At 39.7% G+C, this 19618-nt stretch overlaps 1 protein-coding gene across 2 annotated transcripts in view; it reads left to right on the top strand.

The window, feature by feature from the left end:
* The window catches only part of aqr (aquarius intron-binding spliceosomal factor), a 48980-nt gene that overhangs the window by 10320 nt on the left and 19042 nt on the right, over positions 1 to 19618 (top strand). For both annotated transcript variants that reach the window (XM_080294177.1, XM_026151598.2), the window contains exons 15-27: positions 2502 to 2604; positions 3998 to 4118; positions 4370 to 4511; positions 4991 to 5169; positions 5980 to 6147; positions 7652 to 7821; positions 8644 to 8885; positions 9032 to 9181; positions 9873 to 9942; positions 10911 to 11021; positions 13154 to 13263; positions 16230 to 16365; positions 18371 to 18580. In XM_080294177.1, coding sequence (XP_080150303.1) covers positions 2502 to 2604; positions 3998 to 4118; positions 4370 to 4511; positions 4991 to 5169; positions 5980 to 6147; positions 7652 to 7821; positions 8644 to 8885; positions 9032 to 9181; positions 9873 to 9942; positions 10911 to 11021; positions 13154 to 13263; positions 16230 to 16365; positions 18371 to 18580 — 1912 coding nt within the window. The remainder of the gene's footprint in view (positions 1 to 2501; positions 2605 to 3997; positions 4119 to 4369; positions 4512 to 4990; positions 5170 to 5979; positions 6148 to 7651; positions 7822 to 8643; positions 8886 to 9031; positions 9182 to 9872; positions 9943 to 10910; positions 11022 to 13153; positions 13264 to 16229; positions 16366 to 18370; positions 18581 to 19618) is intronic.

Genomic DNA, 19618 nt, shown 5'->3' with positions numbered 1-19618 from the left:
TGGCTTGAGAATAAACTCTTGGAACAGCTGTGTTTGTCAGATCATATTAGCTTGCCAAGGAGCCAAAAAGCACCCTCACTTTGATGAACTGGCCTGTGTGTGTGTTTTCACTTGTTCACATGTATATGAGAGTGAAAAGAAACCGATTCATTAGTAATTTGTAATTACTTTAAGATTTTATCTTTCTTGAAGTTGACATTTTCAAATTACTGACCAAAACTTTTTTTAAGGTCTTTGTGTTTGGCTCGGCTTTATTCTATTTCACCAAGTGATTACTATTTTGTTTTTACTGTATGGAAGTTCTTTATTTGTGATAGTTGTTTAAACAACTCAAAATTAGTCTTAGCTGGCAATGTCTCCATATACATATTTCTTTCCACATCAGTGGTGGATTATAAAAGCTTAAACCCCATATTAAATTTCTTTGAATCAGGCAAAGGGATATGAGCCGAGCTGAGCTGAATCAGGTAAAGACTTAGCTGAACCATTTTGTGCATTTCTAGGAGCAGGAGCTCTGCTCCATTTTTCCATAGAATTAAGGTTTTGAATATAGCAGGACGGCATTGTTCACTGCTCCACAACTGTCACCAAAGCAGCTCCTGAGTTACTCCAAATATACGATCAGATTTAACGAGGCACTTTTCATCCAAACAACTCCTGCTAATGCCAGTTTTTTCCAGCAGTACTACCCATGGGCTAAGCTCCCAGTCACCTGCCGCTCTGAATTTATCCACTAAGTCCCCAAAACACACAAAAGCTAGCTAGCCCACACTTATACACACCCATACTATTACATATATACGCAAACACAAATAAACACTTTTTTTCAGGTATGTGACAACAGGTGAAGTGCCATTTGTGGCCATAAATGAATTGAATGATATTGAATTCAAACAGAAAAGAATCCTAATTGTGACAAATGTTAACCTACACTGCACAGCATATTAAAATAAGGAGTGTGATTGGTGCTCTGGATTATAGTCACTGTGGAGATGTTTGTACAGATGTTTAGATCCTTTTTATCTGTTTTTTTTGTTTTTTTTTTGTTTTGTTTTGCCTCTGGGACAGCTATGACCAGTTGCATTATGGTTTTAAGTAGTTCAACCATCAGTACCACCTATCCCTGTGAATGTAATATCTCCACAAAATGTGATGGAAATTCTTGAAATTAGTTGTTATTGGTCAAAAGTCAAGGTCACACAACACATTTTTGGCAGTAACATGAGAATTCTTAGGTTTTTTTCCCCCAAAATCTCGCTCAGAAAAGTGTGTAGACATGATATATAGTAAACTTTAGAAAAACTCCTGTTATGCCCCCCCCCCCATCTGCATTTCTTATAGTAAGTTGTTGTGCTGCGTTTATTTTGTTGCTAGGGGAAGGAATGTCCACATGATCCATGGCAGGACATCCAGTGGGCCACCAAACTGCATCATTGGCAGAATTGCCACCCCACTGCTCGAGCGTGGCATCACAAGTAGCAAAATGCATGCACATACACGGCTACAGTTGGTCAGTCCACGTGTGGCTGCCCAGGCCTGTCAAAGTGTGTCCAGACCTTGTCCCTTGTTGGGCACCAGACCCTGTCTGTGTCACAGTGTGTCAGCCTGATTAAAATAGGTTGTATGCAGAGAGCCACACCTCAGCCTTCCGAAGCGGAGATGGGCTTTGATTTTCATAATCCTGTCTCATCAGTGCAGCTCGACCCCTCAACATACATGCTGACAGAGCAGGAATGCAGTGTCAAAGCAAACAGAAGCATTTTGTGCCACAGTGCTAATAAGCACTAATAAGACTTTGATGAGGCTCCTATTCTAACACGTTTACAATGTTACCATTTAGTGGATTGAAAACCATCCATGAGTGCCAAAAAATAAATAAATACTAATTTGGAATTGTCAGACCACAGGACAGTTTTCCACTTCACCTCATTTTGAAAAAGTCTGTTCTACTGTAACAAAAGGTGGCAGCATTTCTTTGTCTTGTTTATATTAGATTTTTCTCTGCATCATAGACTTTGCAGTTTCTGCACATTTACTCATGCAGTTAATGACACTGGCAATTGTTGTAGGAGCATACCCAAGCACATGGAGGGATTCCACTGCAGAATGGTGTCTTATTTTAAGTAATGCAAGATCATGGCATTTCAGTATTGTGCAAGGTAGATTATAAAATCACTAATGTCTTTGCAGCTGTATATTAATAAACACAATTAATTGTTGAGGATTTTCCCCAACACTGTTGCACCTCTCTCCATCTTCTGAAATATTATCTTTGTACTTCTTTGAATAAAACAGGGATTTGTGTAGATTGTATATAGATGTTGGACAAATAATAGTAAGAATGTATTCTTAATTGAGAAATCCTATGGTTGGTATTCTTATAATCTTTATCACTCGAGTCTTTACCAAACATTAGACAGGATTTAGTTAATATTTACTTATTGTCATACCTGCTCTAGACAGAAGTGTTGCTTCTTTTTCTGATTTTTCTGTCTCTGTAGTCCCAATATGCTCCACAAGGTGGCCTCCTATTTGTGCCTGCTGCCTGAACTGCCTGAAGGGCAAGACACCACTATTGAGAAAGCGGTTCTGCTTGAGTTGCTGGTAAGTGCACTGTTGGGTTTACTGGGTTATGTATGTGAGCATATCAGTGTTTTTTTGTTTCATTTTGTTTGTTTTAATGACATGTTTCTTGAAATTTAAAAAATAAAATATTAAAATATTTATTCCAGGATTTGTAGGCAATGGTTAACGCCTGAGACTTTAAATTAACCCTTTAAATAAACCTATACATCAGGCATTGGTTATATGGCAACTGAGAATATAAAAGATGTATCACTGGTGTTTATAAACAGTTATTTTACAAAACATTCACTGGTCATTTGGCAATACCGTATACTAGGATTGGATTTTACATTTTAAAATAATTAATCTCATTAACTTCAAATACATATTTTATTATTGCAGTTTGACTGCACTGTCCGTTGTGAATTTGCCTTCTAATCCAATAAATGCTTCATGTGGGCATTTCTGTAACATTGGGTAAATCGTAGGCAGGACTAATATGATGGAGAGTCATTTATTTATTTCCTTTCGTGGAATCTCTGAAGAAGCCTAAGCTTTGATTTTGCTCTGTAGTCACCCTTTGCTTGCTCTCCTAATTTTCTCTTTCAAAACCTCTCCTGGAATCTGGGGGACCCTAGTTTGTCTAGTCTCTCCAATACACACTTAACTGTTCGTGGCAGACCTCTTCATCAAAGTGGTTATTTCAAAGCACAATTACACATAAGACGTGACGGAGAAGAGCTGTGTCTTATTTATCTGAGTCAATTTTTGCAGGAGACTCTTTGAGGGCTTTCATTTGTGTGTGCATGAAGTTACGCCCTAAAACCAACATCCTTGCACAGATAGATTAAAAAACAAGTGTTTGCAGGACTGTAAGCTACAGCAAAACAGTTGACTGAACACAGTCATTACAGACAGCATATAGGATGAACCAGTTATAAGGATAGCAGATGACAGCATTTTTTTTACAGTTTATTTTATTGTTGATATTATTTATCCTCCCTTTATGTCAAGGAAACAAATAAATCCTTAGTATAAGTAACTGTTTTAAATTGTTTCAGCTCTGCATCACATCTTCAGACATCTACTCAGTGCAAAATGTTTCTGACACATCAGATAAACATCAGACATCTGTAAACATTGTGTTATTTGCATGGCCAAGCAGCTCCTGTAGGTGTAGGTGGCACAGTACTCTTTTTCCATATAGTGTAGATAAATGAGGCACAGAGAATCAAGAGTTCAACAGAAAAAAAAACATTTAATTTGAAAAATGAAACTATATTAAAGGCCTATAACTTTATGTCTAAAGGAGGAAGTAAGATTCCTAAACATTGGGCCGATAGGGCAGTGCAGCATTTGCTTATTGACATCTTCTCTCCAAACATGTTCTCAGTGTCATTTTTCTCTCTTGCTGTTTGCCATCCACGTACAGGTGTCTTGTCATGAGCGCAGAATCTCTCAGATTGAGCAACTTAACCAGATGCCCCTTTATCCAACGGAGAAGATAATCTGGGATGAGAACATTGTGCCAACAGAGTATTACTCAGGAGAAGGTGTGTATTATAAATGAATGTGTGAATTGTTACTGAGTTAGTATGTCTGTGCATGTATCTATGTGAGTTGACATGAAATAGAATACATGCTACTATATCTGTCTAATCTGTGCCTCATATTTGCATATACTAAATATATACCCACATTCTGTGATATTCTGTTATATATGCAGTGTTATAACACAAGGTCTCACAGACGTTTACATCTGAACATGCAGACATCAGTTATTAGTTTTGTTCTGTCTTTTCAGGTTGTTTGGCTCTACCAAAGCTAAATCTCCAGTTCCTGACACTCCACGACTACCTGCTGAGGAACTTTAACCTCTTTCGTCTGGAGTCCACCTATGAGATCAGACAGGACATAGAAGATGTGATTTGGCGCATGAAACCATGGTGAGATGTCATCAATTTTGTTGGCAGCACAGAACACTTAATCTATAGTGCCTTATTGTTTTCTTGATTAAAATATGCAAACATCATTGAAAAAGTAATAGAAAGACATAGTTTGAAAAAGGAATGATAAACATTGGTGTTTCTTTTAATGCAAAAATGAAGCATTAAATAATCTATAGCATACTTTGTGTTTTTAGGTTAATTAATGAAGAATTGTATCCTCTGTCTACCTGTCACGTGGTGGCGCAGCACATTGACAATAATTTATGGCATTTGGTTCACCACATTTTAAAACCCATTGCTTAACATAATAAGTGCTCCCATTATGTCAAGTGATGTAGCAACTTGCTTGTTGTTCCTGCAGAAGTAAATAAGTAAGCAGTAGTGCCATGTGTTGCCCTAAATCCAGCTGATTTCCATTCTTGACAACAGCCCACAGCACTTGTCTTAAGTTCTTGTTGTGTTTGTCTTTCTAACAGGCAGTCAGAGTATGGTGGAGTGGTGTTTGGAGGCTGGGCGAGGATGGCTCAGCCAATCACCTCTTTTTCCATAGTTGAGGTTGCCAAGCCCAACATCGGAGAGAGCTGGCCTGCTCGTGTTCGTGCAGATGTGACTATCAACCTCAATGTACAAGACCATATCAAGCATGAGTGGGAAGGTAAAAGTAGCGGACCATTATAAAGTCAAACAAACTGATTATGAAATTGACCCTATTTCAATAGATTAACTACACATTCCATATTACCTTGGTATACTTTTAGTTTTCCTGTTTTTCCCCTCTGTACAGTTCTACAGGGGTTTATAATCACCATAAAGTCTTCCTGTACTGCTGTTTTCTATCCTGTCAGGCTCATGACCCTTTTTTCTGACTTTACCACAGAGCGTTTGTTTTATTTCCTGGTCATTTTTCTTACTATCTCTCAGTGTGGTTGATGAGGCAGCTATAGATAATGTCAACAGGAGCTTGACAGTTGTGATTCACAGGGAACATAAAACACACACCGAGGCCTCTGACTGGCTCTTTGCTATAGCTTTCCGGAAAAAGATGCCAGCTCAATGTTCCTAAGCAAATGTATGCCAGTGCATTTGGATTGATTACTAGCGAAAATGAATGCTATAGGGGGAAAAAAGTAATCGCTATATTTCTAAAAAGGTGATTTTCTGCTGGATTTAAAAAAAGCAAAATATATATATATATCACAAACTGAAAACTCTGTTCTCTCTAAAACTACTTTTATAGTTTTATTTATATTTTGTATTTCAGTAAGTGTTAGATATTACATCCATTCTTTACTTCCAGTAGCTCTTTCCCTAGAGCTTCAGGTTTTAATGATCAGGCAAATGTTGACATGGTGGTTCATCTTCTTCCCCCACCATACTACATTCTCCCATCTTTTATCTCTAAGTCATTTCCTTTCCTCTTTTTGCTATAAGTCTAACACCCATAAACCTTTTTCCCCCCCTGCAGGTCTGCGGAAACATGATGTTTGCTTTCTGATCACGGTGCGCCCCATGCTGCTCTACGGCACACGTTTTGACCGGCGTCAGTCATTTGTGGATCAGACTGGCCTTGTGTATGTGAGAGGCTGTGAGGTGCAGGGTATGCTGGATGACAAGGGGCGTGTCATCGAGGAAGGTATGCTCATATGCGTTTGCGCCTGTATACGTAGGCTCACACACACAGCAGTGACACCTGACATCCATCCACCTATCAGATCTGTACACCGTCAGCCCTAGCAGCTAATCCTCAGGAGAGGGTCAGACTGGTGTTGTCATGGTGACTGTCACTGTGAAACCTGGCCTTTTTCACCTTAAGACTTCATTAACCTGTGGTCAACAATGACACCTGAGAGCTGCTGGCTCTCCTCTTTGTTCTACTTATTGGATTTAACTGAAGGGCTTGCTCTGGTTTGCTTTATCTATAAGAGGGCACTTAATGTACTTGTCCTGCAGAATTAAGTAATGTGGTACATAAGCTACAATCACCTTAGATGAAAGTATTGCCAACAGCAGCAGATTGTGAAATTAAAAAAAAACATTTCTGCAACAGTCCTTAAAGTAATCTTGGCTGATTCCGTTTTTGGTTGCAAGTGTGGGAGTCAGAACATGTGTACATGTGTTGAAACATCCTTCCCTTATTCTTTCATGACGTTTTATATATGCAGAGGGGAATGGCTTTAGAAATAGACATGCTGGGGAACATGTCCTGCCAATGTTGGCTTGTTTAAACTTTCAGCTTCCCAACAGGGATAAGTGGTACTTTGGCTTGCTGTGTGGAGGGGAGATGTCACATAAATCACTGGGCATTTGGTGAATGTACGGGGGGGGGGGGAGACGACACAGGGCAACGTGTGCATTTTGGGACACTCGTAGCTAACTGACATACCATTTTATAAAACTGCTCAAGTGTAGAACATTTATATGAGCTACGATGGTTTAAATGTATTTTTAATGACTTGAACAATGTATGTCCCTTTATATTAAGTATTGAGTTAATCCCACCTTTTAATAACTGACAACTTAATACAAAGGCATAAATATATTTTATAACAGCTGAGACACCTTACTCCAGCTCGCTACATTGTTACTGAATAGTGTGGAGGGTGTAGCTTCCACTCTTAAGCTATCACCACACTCATTTTGGTAAGGTGGATTTTATTGATCCCCACATAACTGTGCACATTTGCACATGGGAACACATGTCAGAATTGGAGTGGATTGGTTTCTGCTATGTGCCCTGCAGCTCCACACAGATTCTATTTAGAAATCTGTGATAGCTGCACACTGCACCACACAGGCCCCCTAATGGGAATAGGCCTAAAGCCCATGGCCAGTCAATCAAGTGTAATGTAATTCCTCTTCCTGAGAAGGCATTGAAAGTCTTAGCTCTTTTTAAAGGGTTTTATTTTTTAATTTGAGAATATATGAGTTTAATTACTTTGACTTGCTCACAGTGACTCACTTAACATTGATCTTTATTCTTTTTCTCTGTCCTTAGTTTTACTTTCCTGTGTTTAGGATTAGGATAAAACTTTCTAACAATGTTTCTAAAATGCTACACTGTTTCTGATTTTTTTTTTAAGGTTATTTTTTTCATTATTTCATTGCTATAATAAATAATCCTTGGTACTTTGGTTTAGGTCCTGAACCAAAGCCCAAGCTGCGTGGAGATGTCAGAACATTTCGTGTATGGCTTGACCCAAACCAGTACCAGCAGGACATGACCAGCAGTATTCAGAGTAACACCGAAGACCCATATGAGACTTTCAACATCATCATGAGACGCAAACCTAAGGAAAACAATTTCAAGGTTTGGATTGCTTTAGCTTCAGACCTTGAGTTCTGCTTCTGTCAACATCGCCCTGAGTGATGTATCACTGTCTTTAGTGTTCTAGCTCTGAGATTGGGGCCAGGGTGACTCTGAGGTTGCCACACAATGAGTCCTTTTCAGTGGTCCCTCTAACTCTCGTCCAAGGCTTTTCTTGTAGCAGTAAACTCGCAGTGTTTCAAAATGTTGAGATGCTTTCTGTGAACTAGCTTGACTGGGGTACACAGTCAGTGTAACGTGTTCTTAGAAAGTTAACAAAATGCAAACCTCAAGTTTTGATTTCAAGACCTGTTACACAGATTTCACATCATGGAATTCAGGTCATGATAAAATCAAACATGTGAGTACTGAGACCTTTATTACTGGTTTTATGTAGCTTGGCGTCATTAGATTGTTAACTGGCATGAAGAAAACACCCCCCACCATCTCTTTCTTTAAAAGCTTTTCATTAGAGCATTTCAGATCTGCTAATTCTAATTCTGCACATCAGTTTCTGTCTTTCACAGCCACAGCAGTTACAGATGTTTTTGCTTTTTTTCTGAATTTGAAAAGCGCAGCAGCTAACAGATATTCAGGCAACATCTCCATCTTTGAAGCATGACAGACCTAAAAGTAAACACGCTTCCCCGTTTGATGCACAAAGTATTAGACAGTTTGCAGCTCATTAAAATATAATTGACAGACTTATAAATTATCTGCTGTCCCATCAGTCTGCCACAAAGCTATTCTTACCCAGCTAAACTGTTTTTGTGTCTGTTTTGTGCTCAGTGTCATCTGTAACATGTTTCTCTCTCTCTGTTTCAGGCTGTGCTAGAGACCATCAGACATCTGATGAACACAGAATGTGTCGTCCCAGACTGGCTTCATGACATCATCTTAGGTTATGGTGACCCGGGCAGCGCACATTATTCAAAAATGCCCAATCAGATCTCGACGTTGGACTTCAACGACACCTTTTTGTCATTGGACCACTTGCGTTCATGTTTCCCTGGTAACACCATAAAGGTCACTGAGGAGAACCCTGAACTTCAGGTTCCCCCATTCAGGTGAATTTTAAAAGAAAAATGTTTTGTTTGATCAATCTTAATCAGAATCTGTTTGTGTAACCATATTTATATAATTGTTTATATATTATTAAACATGTCATAATACATCATATTTATCCTTCTTATTCTCTCTTTTGCTGTATCAGAATCACATTTCCCACCTCAAACACAGCAGACAAAGGAAAGAAAAGAAAGGCTGATGAAGAAGTGGAAAACAAAGAGGAAGACAAGACCTTGATTGTCGAACCCTATGTTACCCCCAATCGTGGGCCATATCCCTACAATCAGCCCAAACGGTGAGAGATCAATACTCGAACCTTTCCATTTATCATTTAATAAGATTTACTGTCAAGTAATTGTACAGTGCACTGATTTGTTTCTGTAATGCAATTACACCTTCTACTCACATTGTATATACTAATATATTCTCGAGTTCCACACCTATTTATTTTTATAATCTTATGCATATTAAGTCCTTAACCTGTTATTCAAAGACTTCATGTCAATATAAGAAGTGTGGAGGTGCAAATCTCTAAGCTATGCGCATCGTAGGTAACCTACACTGAGCTACTAATCTATTCTGATTTCCGTTTCCATGGTATCTGATGTGTTTAGGATGTAATATTGTGGTGCTGTTTTGGTTGGTGTTATGCATGAAATGAATGGGGAATAGAAGGGGCTGTAATATTCCTGTACTAATTACAACAACCCAAAATAATTGTACTACATGAAAAGTTGAGATTCATCCTGAGCATTTTCAGTTTGCACTTTGATATTCAAATCTTGATAGCAACAGCATGTCTGTGGGGAGGCCCTGACTTAGCAATCTTTCAGTGTGGTCTCCAAATGCATCTCAACACTTGCAGCACAAAGCATCTCTTAGAAAAACAAATGAAGTCATTTGAATACAAATAGGTTTATGCTTCCAAGGGTATTCAGTATCAGATTACTTGATTCATAAATTTCAAGCATGTACATGTCTTACAGGAACACAATTCCATTCACTTCTACTCAAATTGAAGCCATTCGAGCCGGGATGCAGCCAGGTCTAACAATGGTAAGAATCCAGTGTTTGATTTTAGTTTCAAGATTGTGTGGAAGCTATCTATTTAAAATGATATTTTCTTATTATGTATTTGACAAAAAAAACAACTAACTCATCCCTGTCTTGTATACTTATGGAAAACATCAAATTTCACTAAAATTCTCTGTGTACTTTTGAGGAGTACATATTGACTATACCAGCGAAATAGTCAAAATAGGATTAAAGCCACCAGTTGACATGCACAACCACAAAAATTTCACCCCAACCTGCTATTTTTATGTTAAAAGTTGTTTAACACACTGTTGTGACAAGAGTGCTGTTCTGTTGTGGTGACTGGAAACTGGCAGTGGGATCAGAGTTATTTATTGCACAGCTAGCTGAGGTAAATATGGCAAGAAGGCTATCACCAGAGCCATAAAACAACTCTGTATGCATGCCTTCATCTGCCACTCACTTCACCCCTTCTAACCTTCCTTCTTGGCATATGTCACAGTCATTAGCAGCCATAACAAGCACACACTACCTCCTGGTCTGCCTAGCTTTCATGTAGAGAAACGAAGGAGCTGATTACGCACTGATTTATGCATGAATGTGTAATTGTGCTTACTAATTTTAGCAGAGATTACTCACCTGAGAGACCCACACTAAGACCAACCTGTTTCATGAATATTAATTTAGTAAATTTAATGTGCTGTTCCCCCCCAGGTAAGTAAATTTGGAGCTTATTATCATGATAACCTGTAAACCAGGAGAGGCTTGAAAATATTTATTCCTTCTCTGTTCCTCCTACGACTTTCTTCTTTGTTTCGCTAGCTATGTTCCCTACCTTTATGTGGATACCACTGGCTTAGGTCTACCTTTGTAATCTACAGAAACGTTGCCTTTGCAACCTAACTTCCAATTTCTTATTTTTTTTATGTCCTACAGTTAAAATGCTTAATTTCTTCTGACATAATCCCATTCTTACTTCGTTCCTCCAGGTTGTGGGACCACCGGGTACTGGAAAGACCGATGTTGCCGTTCAGATCATCTCAAACCTGTATCACAACTTCCCTGAGCAGAGGACCCTCATAGTCACACATTCAAATCAGGTCAACACTCCCCTCCATATACGCACACAGCATAAGATAAGATAAGATAGAACTTTATTAATCCCTCGGGTGGGTTCCTCTGGGAAATTCAACTTCCAAAAAGCACAGCAACGACCGAAGTTACAGTTACAGAATTGTTATATATATATATATATATATATATATATACACACACACACACACACACACACACACACACACACACACACACACACACACACACACACACACACACACACACACACACACACACACACACACACACACACACATATATATAAATACAGAGACAAATATAAATAAAATATACAAAGGGGATAAATAGGAATAAAAAATAAAAATACAAGTGAATTGCACATTTCAAGTATTGAGTCTATTGCACTGTTGACTATTTACAAAAAGTATTGCACAAGGTATTGTACAGTGAGGTGCAGAGGCACTACAGCTTAGTTGTTCCCCCCTCCTTTGTCCTCCTGTTTCCCCTCCCTCTCCCCTCCAGAGAGGAGTTAAACAGTTTGATGGCGTGTGGGACAAAGGAGTTTTTAAGTCTGTTAGTTCTTGTCTTGGGGAGAAGCAACCTGTCACTGAACAGACTCTTCTGATTGTTCATGGCCGTGTGCAGAGGATGCCCAGCATTGTTCATAATGTCCATCAGTTTCTTTAATGTCCTTTTCTCTGCCACTGTCACCAGAGTGTCCAGCTTCATGCCGACCACAGAGCTAGCCTTCCTGATCAGTTTCTCCAGCCTTGATGAGTCCCTCTTTGCTGTGCTGCTCCCCCAGCACACCACAGCATAGAAAAGTACTCCAGCAACCACCGACTGGTAAAACATCCTCAGGAGCTTCCTGCAGATGTTAAAAGACCTCAGCCTCCTGAGGAAGTACAGTCGGCTTTGGGCTTTTTTATACAGGTGCTCTGTGTTGCATGACCAGTCCAGTTTATTGTCCACCCACAGCCCGAGGTACTTGTACTTGTTGACCACCTCCACCTCCTCCCCCTCTATCTGAACCGGCAGTGGACCTTCTCTGGACCTCCCGAAGTCCACAACCAGTTCCTTAGTCTTTGAGGTGTTGAGTTGCAGGTGGTTTGTGTGACTCCATGCGACAAAGTTCCTCACCAGACTTCTGTACTCCTCTTCCTGATCATCCCAGATACACCCCATGATGGCCGTGTCATCTGCAAACTTCTGAATATGGCATAATTCAGAGTTGTAGCAGAAGTCAGAGGTGTACAGGGTGAAGAGAAGAGGGGACAGCACAGTTCCCTGTGGTGCTCCTGTGCTGCTGACCACAGTGTCAGACGTGATGTCCTTCAGCCTGACGTACTGTGGTCTGTCGGTGAGGTAGTCGGAGATCCAAGCCACCAGGCAGGGGTCCACCTCCATCCTGTTCAGTTTTTCCTGAAGCATACAGGGCCGGATGGTATTAAAGGCACTGGAAAAGTCAAGAAACAGGATCCTGACCGTGCCTTTTCCCCCATCCAGGTGTGAGTGGGCTCTGTGTAGGAGGTACAGGATGGCATCCTCCACTCCGACACCCGCCTTGTATGCAAACTGTAGTGGGTCCTGGGCATGTTGTACCTGTGGTCGGAGGAAGTTGAGGAAGAGCCGCTCTAGAGTCTTCATAAGATGTGACGTCAGTGCCACCGGTCGGAAGTCATTCAGTTCATTGGGCCGATTCTTTTTGGGGACCGGGACGATGCAGGATGTCTTCCATAGGGCGGGCACTCTCCCCAGTCGCAGGGAGAGTGCATCTCCAAGTGCAAGTCTGATCTCTGAAAAGTTTCTAGAACACATCGATCAACTAAATGTAAAGTTGTCAAGAGAATTTAAAGCTTGTTCTCAGAACTGCCCATTAATCAGGCAAGAGTCATATTCTAACCATGGAGGAGAAATTAAAAGTTAAGCTCCCTTGTGCCTTGGTCTTTTCCCCTCAGTATTTAATCATAAAGTAATCTTTAGCTGCTTTAAACTAAGGGGAAGCATGACAGAAGGAACCTTAAACACCAGAAGTATAGTTTGATGATAATTATTTTCCTGTATAAGACTCTGCACACCCTCCCAAATTATTTTACTGACTTAACATAAGTATATTACATACAAATGAAAGAGATTTTTTTTCATTCCACATCAGGCTTTGAACCAACTCTTTGAAAAGATCATGGCCCTAGACATCGACGAGCGCCACCTTCTGCGTCTGGGCCATGGAGAGGAAGAGCTGGAGACTGAGAAGGATTTCAGCAGGTGAGCAAAGAAGATAACAGACAAATGGGTACAGCTAACCAAACAGTACTGCATATGTGAAAACTGAATATTTCTTGAATGCACCATCACTTGTGGGAAATCATGTCTCAGAGTTACAGTGTATCTAAATTGCAGAGGCAACTCACATCCATTAATGCCATCTCCCACATACACCGTAGGTCTGAGTCAATGCACTGACAAGGCTGCTACACTCTCATATGTCAGGCTTTGGACCTGGTTTATTTTCACTAGGCATTGTTGGACTCTCAGTCCTTTCCACCAGCCTAAGGGATCTGTCTCAGCAGCCATGCACTTAGAAGCAGTACATGCCCAAGTAACCCATTCATAGCTATTCTGGACCACAACAGTTGATTGGTTGGTTCTGCCCCAGTTTTTAAAATAAATTTTAATAAGATAGCAGCAGGCCATGTAGAGAGAATTATATGGATTTACCACTGTTTGGAGCATTTGCATGTTTCCCTTAATATTACAGGATATTTACCGTACGCTGTGATAAAAAGCACCTGGTGATGACATGTTGTGAGCTGGCACTATAGAAGTCAAGTAAATAACTTAATACATAGTAAGAAGTGTTTAAATAAATAATTAAGATCATTAGTGATAAGTCAGATGGAAAAGTAGCAGTAGTAATGTCCTTAATCTACTTCAAGAATAGAAAGATCTGTTTAATTAGGAATTATCAACAGTGTAATAAATTCATAAATGAATCAAAATACCCAAAACTTAGGAACGTTTATTTTTAAATCAGTGGTGATTTGACATTATCTGAGTATAATCAAATACATGCACCACCCAGGCTTAACACTAGCTGTAAATGCAAAAATGGAGGCAGGACACAGAACACACCATAGATAAGACTCACTGGTCGTCATAAGGAAGTCCCAGTGTTTCCCAACTCTCTTATATATGCTTGTTCCTAGTATGTCTAATGCCTTTAAGGATAGTGACTCAGTACTATTGAGACGTAGTAAGATAGCATGATAGCAAAAGTAGGTGGGGGTCATTGTACTCATGGCACACTTCAGAAAACCAGAGTATCACAAAATACTCAAAACATGTACAGTTTTATATAATCACTAATGTATTTAACACTTTAATAAATGTACCAGCCGGAAACTTTTTTTTCACCACAGGCAGCGCTCTCCTGCCACCTCCTGAATATAAATAGCTCAGTGTCACTGAATTTTAATACATTTTTTATGCTGTTACTATTTAAAGTGTTCTTATACCCTACAATGTTAATTACCATCTCATCCATCCATGGCATTGAGCAAATTGCACCCTATAGCTCTCAGCTTTCCTTAAGGAGCGAGGGAGGAGTTACACATGCCTCTCATTTGCTGTACCCTTTGTATGAGTGCTGTCTACTGGGAGTGCATGGCTGTAGTATGAATGATGATTTATGGAAACTGGGCATCCGCACATGAAGGCAGTCTCATGCGTTCTTAAATTATGCAGCAACACAGACATAAAAGAAAGAGCTCTAGCTAGCTAGCAGCAGTCGACATGTTCCCGCTTGCCCAGTTGCCTCACAACAACATGCCGACTCCACACTTCTTCCACCCCACTGACACCAGAATGAGGAGAGAGCCAGAGAGTTTTAATTAACACTGTACATGAGATAAAAAATAGACGGCAGTGCTTTTCTGAGTACTTAACGAAGAGGGAAGCTACAGCCTTAATTAACAATGCCTCCATGCATTTCATGAAAAATTTTGTGCCATTTTAATGAGTTTTAGAAGGGGGATCTTGGTGATGGCTTAAGGAAGCCCTTGTTTAGTTTTGGATGGTCTACATTTGCATCCCAGGTTGTCAAGATCATTTTATGATTCCAATTTAGGGCAGAAAATGAAACACACCATTCTCATTCAGATGTTTTACATTTATCAGAGTTTACGAAAACACTAAGACAGACTTGTAGATTAATGTACATTGCACATGCACTATACCTTTGTATCTATTTTAGGCTTTTGGTGAGTGTATTACAGGTGTGTCATCCTAAGAGGCAACGTCACTTCTCACTTTTATTTAATTTTACTAAGGCAGAGCAGTGTGATCGTCTTTGAGTCATCTGCTGACCGAGAATCTTTGGAGAGGGTCTAAAAATAGTGTTCACCTCTAGTGTTACCCGGTAACCCCTCCTTCTTCCTGTCTGTTGTCTCACTGCCATCTGATGACATTTTTCAGCAGTATTGTTTAGCTGCATAATGAGATGTATGTTAGAACGTAGAAAAGGAAGTATATCCCCAGGTGACCATAATCAGACAGCCAATATTCTGCACAGTCAAGTCAGTAATCACAAGACCCTGTCTCACATGTTTGCCATAAGTTGCAGTCTGAGGTTTTCTTATTGCTCAATTGTACGTTTAACTACGCGCTGCTATGAGTCATGCATGCAGGTCACGAGACATGCTGGTTTAGGTCATGACCATTGTTGGATTTATGTAGAAAGCAATTTGTTACAAATTACTTTTCTGTTTCTCCTGGAGATTGGAGGGTATGGCTTTTTAAATGCCTGTTAAAAATACACCCTCAAACCTTACACATACATAAAACCCAATCAGGATGATATAAATAAGATTTATTATTTAAGTTTTACTACAAAACCAGCAGTTAAATTGAAAGCCAGCGCTAACAGAAAAATATGGACGAGCAAACAGATGTTCCTCTGCTATGTCCAACAGTTTTACTCATCTCTAATTCTGTTATGTGGTACAAATTAATTTTCGGCCATTGAACGTTAGTGTAACTAATCAAACATACCCTAGTTATTATGCCATGTTTTTTTTTCTGGGTGTATATAGGAAGTGTGATTTAGATTAAATATCACTCTTGTGTCATGTTGTGATAGCTTGTTATAGCTGGCTCATTGTTTCAACTGCCTTCTTATTTTTACAGGGGTTAACCATTTAGATTGTTGACTAACACTCCTGTGCTCTCCTCAGATATGGAAGGGTAAACTACGTCCTGGCCAGAAGACTGGAGCTTCTCCGAGAGGTGGGAAGGTTACAGGAGAGCTTGGATGTCCCAGGAGATGTTTCTTATACCTGTGAGACTGCTGGACATTTCTACCTCTACCAGGTAAGACTGTGAATAGCTGCAATCTAAATTAGCAAGTATAGGCAATTGTCCACTGCAGACATCTGTGTTTATCCTCCAGTGTCAGAAACACCTGTAGGAACTCAGGGTAGGGGGGAAAAAAGATCTGATACTTTTCACTGCCCCAAAAAATTGGTATCTGGCCTTGATGTTGATAAACTTGCAACAAATGGTAATTTTTAAAAGACAGTAATCAGTGAGAAACAGGATGGAAAACTCAAAACATCAGCATCAACATTCTAAAAAACTACTGTGCTGATAGAAAGCAATTCAGTTTTCTCAATTGCTTTATTGTTTTGATATCACACACACACACAGTTATGGATATGACTTGTGTTGTTTTGGTGCACTCAGAAGTTGAAGTCAAGGGCAAAGCTGTCACAGGATTATTATATAACCTCATGACCACGCAGCATTTGAAACAGAAGGGCCTGGTTTTTGAGGCTGTAAATGCTGTAAATGTTGCCGTGCCATGTCTGTTCTTGCAGAGAAAAGGCAGTACATGTGTTTCTGTGATATAGAAAAAAAATTCACGTGTAATGTTGGATGTACTTCTAACTCTGATCTTTTATTCATTTTGTGTGTGACTTAAGTAAGGGGAAAAACCACTTTCAGATCCATCCTTCTATTAAGCATTAAGCACCATTTGTGTAGAGATTTTGAAATTGATTTTCAGATGGAGTTAAGGAGATATTTTGCAGAAATAATTAGAATGGATTTCTGTAACGACCATCCTCCTCCTCAGACAGTTGATGAATGAAATGCAGACATTATTGAAGTTTCCATTCTCCTGGCAATCTGCTCTTTCTGTCAAGAATATAAATATTTAGAAACGCTCTTAATGCTTTCTGTTTATTCCTGTCACCTCATCATTACTGTCCCCTCAGGCTGCAGGAGAATTTCCACTGCTAGCAATTACCTACTACAATTTCCCCAGTTTCAATAGAACAATTCCAAAAATAAACATTTTTGACACAGAAGTCCAAGGTTTCACCTTCAGTCAGGGCTAAATTAATGTTGTGTAAAAATATTCTTGTTTACCCCTCTAATTAAAGACTGTAATTGAATCTCAGTTGTTCAGGTAAAATCTATTGTGTAGGCATCCAGAACCAAAATGATCAAAATTACGGTGTTACTGTTCAGACATTTTCAGACCCAACTGTATAGTTCTTTGTCTTTTGAAGATGTTGTCAGGAGGTTGTTGGTGTAGTGATAACTTGACCGTGAGCATACTTCCTTGATTATTCATGTGAATGTGAGTGATTGTTGATAACAGTGACTTTGTACATATCATTAAGGTTTCCATGGTAGTCCTAATAATCTGTGCAGACAGATACTCAACATGCAATTAAGCTCAGTCCTCTAGCAGACTCATTAATGCTATCCCTAATGTTGTTTTTTTAAAGGGGTATTTATAGAAATAAGCTACCCTGCTGTTTGGGTTTGGTTATTAGATACTCAGCAGGAGCACCTCAGCAAGAGTGAGCCTATTGCTTCTCATTTGTTCATTTTTGCTTGTTTATCTATTTTTCTATAGTCTGAATTTAAGCTTAGCAGAGCCATTTAAGATTGGCAGTCCTCCTCCTTCTGCTGTCCAAAAACAAATGTTGTATGAGAACATACAAACATCGCTCATGTGAGAAAATACCCCTGGTCATTTTCTGAATGCCGTGGCTAAGTAAGGCTACTTTTTGAAACCCTTAATTAGTAATCTCCCAAATAAAATGCTGCAGACCCTTAAGAGTTTATTGGTGTGAACAGGTGTGATTTTCCTCTCAGCATAATCTCAGGACCACCTGTCATGCATAACAGCCCACTTTAAAGCAATTACAGCTTGCTAGAAAAGATTCACTCTATTGAAGGTGACAAACACTTGCAACTCAAACCCGAATAAGACATAGATGCCTGATTCTCGGGTGTATACTAAATATCACTACTGGGACTCTTTGAGAGGGTGTTCTGTGACTGTTGTCTCTCCCCATAACAGGTGATATCCCGCTGGGAAGAGTACATGAGCAAAGTAAAACCAAAACAGGGCAAGAACGTGGAGGTGGAGGCTGTTGCTGCACACTTTCCTTTCCACAAGTACTTTTCCAATGCACCCCAGCCTGTGTTCAAAGGTCGGTCATATGAGGAGGACATGGACATCGCAGAGGGCTGCTATCGCCACATCAAGAAAATATTTACCCAGCTGGAGGTAAGAAGATCACAGGGCCAGCAACTTTACAAGCTTTACCTGCTGTATTTGATTATTTTCATACCAGCTGTTTTTCCAGGTATTGCACATTCTCTCTTGCACAAGTAACTGCCTACCTGGCCCCCACATTAACAGACTGTTGTCAGCTAATAGTGACAATCCACAATCCTGGATGTGTTTATTCTGAGTTTAAAATTCCGCCTTGCATGTTATGCCTATAGATATGCTCATGGCTCTGTGTTTTTCTCTGTCACTCTTTTTCACACCCCTTCACGCTCTCAAACACAGCTGAAAGTCTGTTATTATTCCTTCTGAGCCCATCAAAGTGTTTCTGTAGGGATAACAAAAACATTTCAGATTTATGGGAACACCAAGGTGGTCTCCGAAAAGCAATAAAAAAGTTATTGGCTAGAGGTAATATCCCAACATGTGTTGTGACCTTGATTTATCTGGCTGGCCTCTGTATCACTGCATCACAGCACCTCCTCCCTCCTCCCTGAGCCTCACCCATGCTGCAGTGTAATCTGTACACCCATTAAGAAGTATTGCTCTGTGTGGTGCAGGGTAGCAGAAGCAACATTGTGCTGAATATGCTTATCTGTCTACCTTTTCAAATGTAAAAGCAGTTTTGAATAAGCTGTCAAAGGAATATCCTAAGAATGTATTGCTAGGCAAACAGAGAGAGAGAGAGGGAGACAGTGTGCCTCCTGCGTTCATGTATAGACATCTGCTGTTTACTCCTCTGCAATTCCACCGTTTCATTCCACTTTTTAACTTATTTTTGGTTCCCTTTTCCTAGTTTTTTTCAACTTCTATGAATTCTAACAATCTTAATATCACTCCTCAACTCATTTGGTACCATGGGGTTTAAAAATAGACTTCATCAATATTCCATGTTTTGATTAGTTTAATATTAATGCTAAAATAGTAACACATTAAATATTTATACCATGGTGCTGTCCGAGTCTCCTCTCCTCCATCCCTACCCTCCAGAGCTAGTGTACCAACCTGAAAATAGCTTGCCTGTTTACCATTACT

This window comes from Astatotilapia calliptera, chromosome 19, assembly GCF_964374335.1.
Source record: "Astatotilapia calliptera chromosome 19, fAstCal68.1, whole genome shotgun sequence".
NCBI lineage: Eukaryota > Metazoa > Chordata > Actinopteri > Cichliformes > Cichlidae > Astatotilapia > Astatotilapia calliptera.
This window is presented reverse-complemented; position numbering and strand designations above follow the sequence as displayed.